The sequence below is a fragment of the Nansenia antarctica genome (genome assembly GCF_963989245.1).
Source record: "Nansenia antarctica genome assembly, chromosome: 8".
Taxonomy (NCBI): Eukaryota; Metazoa; Chordata; class Actinopteri; order Argentiniformes; family Microstomatidae; genus Nansenia; species Nansenia antarctica.
Window position 1 is genome coordinate 9,695,277 of NC_137678.1, and position 8,131 is coordinate 9,703,407.

An 8,131-nucleotide genomic window follows, 5' to 3' on the forward strand; every position below is an offset into this window, starting at 1 on the left:
TACTACTGTTGTCGTCACTTGAGTGACACACCAGATCGAGAGCGCGGATCGGAGCCTTTTTTTTTCTGGTGCGATCCGCGATCCAGCATTCAGGTCCAATATCGCGGCGATATCCGATATCAGTATCGGATCGGGACATCCCTAGTCACCATAACAACAACACAGTGTTGACATGACGACTCCCTTACTCAGAAGAAGTAACAATGAGGAAGTGTAGAAGCGAAACTCACCGCCACTTTGTACGCCGCCTCGATGTAGAACATCAGATTCTGGACCACATCCACCTCGTCCTGAGTGTACACGATATGGAGGCCTGACGCACAAGCATGTCCACCACATTGTCCAGTTATTGATCGTTATTTTCAAAACAATGATTTAGAAACAACATTTTGGGGTGCCGGAGACACAGGATGTGGCAGGCAAGCACGCACACACACACACACACAGATACAGATACACGCACGCACACACACACACACACACAGATACAGATACACGCACGCACACACACACACACACATAGGGTGACCAGATGTCCCGCTTTGTGCGGGACTGCACAGCATTTTCACGACTTTTAGTGCGTCCCGCAAATTGGGACGATGTCCCGCATATTTAATTGTTATTGGGCAAAAAAAAAAAAAAACGGATTTATCCAATGGCTGTGGAGAAAGCAGGGAAGGCTATCATCACGGGGCTGTGTTTGCTGTCAATCAAACTGTAGCACACGTCAGGTGCTGGGGTCAAGTGGAGGTTAACCAATGAAAGTGAGTCCCCCCCAAACAACAACAACAACAACAACAACAACAACAACAACGAACGCGAGTCAAATGCAGCAGGTTCTAGAAAATGGAGGAAACTCAAACCACAGTCAGCAAGAAAAGAAGATGCACCTACAACAAAGACTGGGAAAACACTTATACGTGGGTGAAGCCAGTGCAGGGCGACTCTCAGAGAGTTTTTTGCAATCTTTGCAAGAGTTCTTTTTCAATTTCACATGGCGGTGAATACGACATCAAAAGACACCGAGAATGCGATTCTCACAAGAAACGTGTTGCTCAAAAAGAGACATCCAACTCTATGGAGACATTCCTACTCAAACCGAAAAATGATGGCCACTCTGATAAGGTAACAGCAGCAGAAATAACAAATGTTTACCATACAGTGCAACACTCCCAATCATACCGGTCAATTGACTGTGTTAACAAGCTAGCTCCGACCAATTTTCCAGACTCTGAGATAGCAAAGAAAATGTCATGTGGTCGTACTAAAGCAGCGTCCATAGTAACAGATGTGCTTGCCCCTGCCTCTGTGGAGAGTTGTTTGACAGAATTAATGACAACACCATTTTTTTCGGTGGCTTCAGATGCTTCAAATCAAGGCACAACAAAACTCTTCCCACTGTCTCTGAGATATTGGACCCCAGAGTTGGGTTTGAAAAGTAAGATCCTTGACTTCTATGAGGATAGTGATGAGTCAGCTGCTGCCATACACCGCCAGATTACAAGCAAGCTACAAGAAAAGGGCCTGCAATCTGACATGATTTCAGCATACACTGCCGACAATGCAAGTGTAAATTATGGGAAAAACAATTCTGTTTTCCAGAAGCTAAAAGCAGATAACAGTTGCATCATAAAGGCTATATGTATGGCCCACATAGTGCACAACAGTGCAAAGCATGCTGGAGACAGGTTGAACATTGACATTGAGTCTGTAGTGAACAAAACATTCAGTCACTTTTCATCATCTGCAAAACGTACAGCAGAATTGAAAGCAGTGTTCACTTTTTTGGAAGAAGAATATCAGGTTGTGCGGAGACACGTATCCACAAGATGGTTGAGTCTGTGGCCTGCTGTCAAGAGGCTACATGACAGCTGGACAGCTATCAAGAGCTACTTCTTGTCACTGGGAGAGGATCAGTGCCCAAAGTCACTGTGGCAGCTGTTCAAAAACGATGAGGATAGTGATGGGATACCCCTTGAGCTACAGGTCTACCTGTCCTTCCTCAATAATGTGCTGAAGATCTTCCATGAAGTTGTGCTGCTGTTGGAGAGAGAGGACGGGACCGTCTGTGAGCTATATGACATGATGCTTACTCTCAAGACAAAGCTCCAACAACGACAGATTGATTCCTTCTTTGGAATGGAGACCAGTGCTATGCTCCAACAGTTTCCAGACAAAAAGGCAGCAGCAATCAAACATGATCTTTCCAGGTTCTACCAGGCTGCTCTCAACTACCTTGAGAAGTGGTATGACTTCACAGACAACAACTACCAGAAGAATGTTGCAAGCTTGGCACTGAAGAGCAAGTTCACATTCTCCCATCTCTGTGATGCAGTGGAGGTCCTACAGATAAGGGGGGAAACTAGACATGGATGAACTGTATGATGAATACTGTGTGATTTTGCCACGCCAGCAGGACGTAGCGGAGAGAGAAGCTCCTGTTGTGGAGAAGTGGTCCACCTTGCTTAAAGGCACAAACACACCAAATCTGACTGCTGTGGCATCCTTTCTCTTAAGCATCCCCATCACTAATGCTTCGGTAGAGAGAGTGTTTTCCCTCATGACGGCAGCGTGGACTGACCAGCGGAACCGGTGCTCTGTGGAGCTCATCAAGTCTGAAATTCAAATCAAGACCAACTTTGGATACAGTTGTAAGGAATTCTACACCTATGCACTCAAGGAGAAGGCCTTATTGGAAGCTGCACGCTCAAACAAAAAGTACCAAGGCAAGAAGAGCATCTAAGGTAAGATAAACTTACTAAACTGTTTAGAATATAGGCTAGACTAAGAGTAGGATATTTTTGAATATAGTATGATATTGTGGGCTAATGTGGTGTTAGATTTTAATACGGTGCTGCTATACCAGGGGCACCAAAAGTTCGGTCGGGGCCTGTTGAGAGGGTGTCCCACATTGTCCCACACGAACATACTCCTTGTCCCACATTTGGGTTGTTGGACTGGTCACCCTACACACACACAGATACATACACACACACACACATACACAGATACACACACACAGATACACACACACAGATACACACAAACAGATACACACACACACACACACACACTCTCAAGAACGCAGAGACACACGAACGCAGAGACACACACACACACACACACGAACGCAGAGACACACACACACACACACACACACACACACACACACACACGTGTACACACACACGTGTACACACACAACACATACACACACACTCTCTCTCTCAAGAACGCAGAGACACACGAACGCAGAGACACACACACGAACGCAGAGACACACACACGAACGCAGAGACACACACACACACACACACACACACACACACACTCTCTCTCTCAAGAACGCAGAGACACACGAACGCAGAGACGCACACACGAACGCAGAGACACACACACGAACGCAGAGACACACACACACACACACACACACACACACACACACACACACACACTCTCTCTCTCAAGAACGCAGAGACACACGAACGCAGAGACACACACGAACGCAGAGACACACACACACACACACACGCGCGCACGCACGCACGCACGCACGCACACACGCACACACACACAGTACCTGAGGCAGTCATCTGAGCCAGGAAGAGCAAGAAGAGGGAGGTGGCGTCCACCTGCAGGTGTCCCCACTCCTGGTCCCCCACCACGGTGGCGCAGGTCCTGGTGTTGTACTTGGCATGCAGACAGTCCATGGTGCTCTTACTGTACTTGAACTTCTCCACCTTGTCCAACTAGGGGGGGGGGGGGGAAGAGAGAGAGAGAGAGAGAGAGAGAGAGAGAGAGAGAGAGAGAGAGAGAGAGAGAGAGAGAGAGAGAGAGAGAGAGAAGAGAGAGAGAGAGAGAGAGAGAGAGAGAGAGAGAGAGAGAGAACCAGGCTGAGGCGTGGGATATTTTCTTGGCACAAATCTTCAGCAACTGTGTGATGCTTTAATAATGTCAATCTGGACCAAAATCTCTGAGGAAAGTTTCCACACCTTGTTGAATCTATGCCACAAAGAATTAAAGCAGTTCTGAAGGCAAAAGGGGGTGTCCAACCTGGTTCTAGCAAGGTGTACCTAATGAAGTGTCCGGTGAGTGTACACAATCAGTTGGATACATCATCACAGGGTAAGAAGAGATGTAGATAGGACATACATACCTGCCGCATCATACACTGGAGGACACCTCTCATGAGCTTAACCACACTCTGGTGAAGTAGAGAGAGAGAGAGGGGGGGGGGGGGGGGGGGGGGGGGGTAAAGAGAGAGAGGGGGGGGTCAGTAAACAGGGAGGGGGGGGGGGGGGGGTCAGTAAACAGGGAGGGGGGGGGGAATCAGTAAACAGGCTACACATTCTGACCTTTCTCTCTGCTCGTTTCTGTGGCCAAGCAGAGAAACATGAGACTACTGAAGCTCACATCACCTGGCTGGCACACACACACACACACACACACACACACACACACACACACACACACACACACACACGCACTCACACACACACACACACACACACACACACACACACACACACACACACACACAGAGATACACACCAGAGCAAGCAGATATCTCAACAGTAACAGATTCCTATATCTGAGGTAAATGCCTTCGAGGCCTTGGCAGCTGCAGTGAAGCACGACGACAACATAAGACAACATATCAGATGGCCTATCAGCTGCGTACTACCCCTATACCTCAGCCCTACCCCCCCCCCCCAGCCCTACCCCAGCCCTACCCCCATACCCCAGCCCTACCCCTATACCCCAGCCCTACCCCCCCCCCCCCCCAGCCCTACCGCAGCCCTACCCCTATAGCCCACCCCTATACCCCAGCCCTACCCCCCCCCCAGCCCTACCCCCCCCTACACACCTGTTCCAGTTCGTAGGCCTTGGCCTTGTCCTCGTCCCGGTCGGCGTTCTTCCTGTAGGCCAGGCTGAGCGCCCAGACGGCCAGGATGCTGTACACGTTGTCTCTGACCCAGGCATCCGGCTGGTCTCCGCTGGCGGGCAGGAGCCCTGTTACTGGGTCCTACAGGGCAGACAGTTATAAACAGGACAATCCTATAGGAACATTGGTGTAGCGACTAGATAGAGTCCAGTAGTAAAAAAAGTCGCTGAGAGATGCGAGCAGGGTCTGTGTTGATGTTATGACGCGCCCAAAACAATTCACTTGAGGAAAAATGGTACGTTTAAAGCATTTATTGAAATGGAACAATCAAACTAGTGAACATACAAAATGAATCCATATAAAAAGAGAAAATAACAAACAATATACAGTATATAACGAAAATGCGGTCAACAAAAAATACAACGACCCTGTCTCCCCTCTCTCTCCACTCCCACCATACAGGTGAACAGGTGTTTTAGTTACCTCGGGCTATCCCCGCCCATAATCATGTGACTTCCGGAAGGAAGAACATAGCGTCATCAAAACAATAAACAAACAAGCAAATAAACTCACAAATCGTATTCATGGCTCCTACAATTGGTATAGGCAGGTCTTAAGTGTTGTTCTATCAGTGAATTACTACTCAAAGGCAAAGCCAAGCAAAGCTGCTTCCTGTGTGTGAACACAGGCTACAGCGTCTCTCTGCAGACGTTTTGGGGTTAAGCACCGCAGGTCAAGGTGATGTACTTTTTGCTCAGTGTGGGAACGTGGGACCATGTCGGACGGTTCATGTCAGGATTCTCAATCGTCGTCAGTAGGACTGACGTCTCCTCTGACCGTGTGACCTGACCAGGAAGGGCCGTGTGTCTCGTATGGATACAGAGGGACAGACAGAGATGGTAACCCTATGGAATCCTGTGCTATGTGGTTTCCATAGTGATGTTACATAAATATTCAAGATAAACAAACTCTGTCTCTTGTTTGTTTCCAACGCTATCATAACAACACATATTGTGTGTCACATCACAGTGTGACAGTGTGTCTCAGTTCGGTACTTCAATCACTTGATAGATCTCATCAAGACCTTTCTATTCCATATCTAAACATCATGTTGACCCAAAATATGACCCCTTCCTTGCTCACCAAGCCCTCAATATTATGTGTCAATGCTAAATTCTTTATTCTTTCCCTGTAGGATCCCTGTACTGTACTGTGTCTTTACCGATATTATTCTCTCTTAAGCCCAATGCACACGGCGTGTGATTTTGTCGCACCGCCGAATTCGATTCCATTGTTTTGAATGCATCTCAATGAGACAATGCACACACACGGTGTGCGGTGCGATATTGTCGCACGACAACATTCGATTCTCCATTCACATTCATTGGTGTGAATGGAGAATCGAATGTTGTCGTGCGACAAAATCGCACGCCGTGTGCATTGGCCTTTACACACAAATCCTGAACTGTTCAATTACAGTTCCCTAATTAACTGTGGACATTGAAACTCACGAGCACTTCTCCATGAGGTTCACTGTGCCAAGCAGCTGATTTATCTCCTAGAAACGGCTCATTGTGGGGCGGCCATGGGTGGATGACTCGACCTGCTCGCTTCAGTACCACCAAAGATCCCCCCTATAGACCTACGCCTACATATGAAATGACTTGTGCCTCTTTGTGAGCTGTCATTGTGTATCTTGTGACAGTCACACATTTGATAGACCTATACACAATGCACAATAACCCTAACCCTGTGTCTGTCACACCATCTGTGTTCACCATTCAGAGAGAGGGGGGGGGAGGGGATGATATCTTCTCTTATATCCTGGATAGTAGCCCATTTCCTATCGAGTCCACGTAGTTGTGGGCTATTTGGCCGAGGCTCGTAGCGTTCATCTGTCATGTCCTTGAGATCACTACTAGTAAAGAGGGTAAGGAGAGACGGAGACTCAGAAGCCAAGTCTATTTACATTCATTCACAGTAGTAGGAGAAGTTACAGGCATGAAAGACTGTGTGTGTGTGTGTGTGTGTGTGTGTGTGTGTGTGTGTGTGTGTGTGTGTGTGTGTGTGTGTGGTGTGTGTGTGTGTGTGTGTGTGTGTGTGTGTGTGTGTGTGTGTGTGTGTGTGTGTGTGTGTGTGTGTGTGTGTGGTGTGGTGTGTGTGTGTGTGTGTGTGTGTGTGTGTGTGTCTGTGTGTCTGTGTGGTGTCACACACACACACACACACACCACACACCAGTGTGTGTATGTATTGCCAACTTCCTAACGACCTACCGGTGATGTTAAGCCTGCCTCTTCCTAATGTTGTCAACATAATGTAACTTATATCCAAGTATATATCCGAGCGAGGTGCATGGTCTTAGTTCAGACGTCATGTTATGCTCCATGTCTTAAGTGAGTGCATGAGTGCATGTCTTCAGGTTAGGTCTTAAGACGACTTAATGGCTGGTTATGGGTATGTAGTCATCTATAATGGTGGATCCGAATGGAAAACAGTTCGCAGGACGTGACACAATGACACAATGACACAGTGACACAACACCTTTTAAATGTTCCACTTGCAACATAACCAGGGACGTCTACAGACAGACAGGTAAACACTCACCTGGTGTTGCAGGATGGTCTTCTGGACGATCCGAGCATAGTTGTCGAGTTTCACTCCGGAGTTGCTTCTGCTTCGCATGTCGATGTTCCTCCGTGCTGCTGGATGATCGAGCAGAAGAAAAGTTTCAGATCCTGAAAGTCGCGTTAGACATTGTAACTTCTAGAATATTCCGGTGTATGTATGTATGTGCGTATGATCACCAGGTTCACAACAGAAGTGTCCAGTGTCAATAAAGAAGTAACATCGGACGGAAGAACAATTGAAGTCACCGCCAGTGGTTACTGTGTTACTGTACTGCTCAAGTGTCTCCCGGCCCGCCCATAAACGTTGATGTGAACAAGCAACTGCTGCACACTTCTGAAATCCCACGAGATCTGCGTTCATTTGACCGGAGACAGACAGTGTTACGTTATCGCCTCTACCAATCAATTGTTATGGCGTCAGGATTATGTCAAATGTAGCACGCACGTAAATAAGTGTCGCACGCTGTCATTCTGTATCAAATTAGTAGCCTATCCATATGACCGAGGCTGTGTTCGGAATGACATACTAGCTAGCATACTACTCATACTAGATGTGACGTAGATTTTGAGTATGCAGTGCGTTCACACTGTAGAGTATGTGACATTTGAGTATGCAAGA

General features: G+C 47.5%; 1 protein-coding gene across 1 annotated transcript in view; it reads right to left on the reverse strand.

Annotated features, from left to right (window-relative positions):
- The window catches only part of phka1a (phosphorylase kinase, alpha 1a (muscle)), a gene marked incomplete at both ends in the record, with an annotated part of 42,216 nt that extends 34,649 nt beyond the window's left edge, over positions 1 to 7,567 (reverse strand). Inside the window, 5 exons of the mRNA XM_080537817.1 lie at positions 231 to 313; positions 3,581 to 3,749; positions 4,157 to 4,204; positions 4,868 to 5,026; positions 7,490 to 7,567. Of these exons, the coding sequence (XP_080393943.1) occupies positions 231 to 313; positions 3,581 to 3,749; positions 4,157 to 4,204; positions 4,868 to 5,026; positions 7,490 to 7,567 (537 nt within the window). The remainder of the gene's footprint in view (positions 1 to 230; positions 314 to 3,580; positions 3,750 to 4,156; positions 4,205 to 4,867; positions 5,027 to 7,489) is intronic.
- Positions 7,568 to 8,131: the final 564 nt, after the last annotated feature.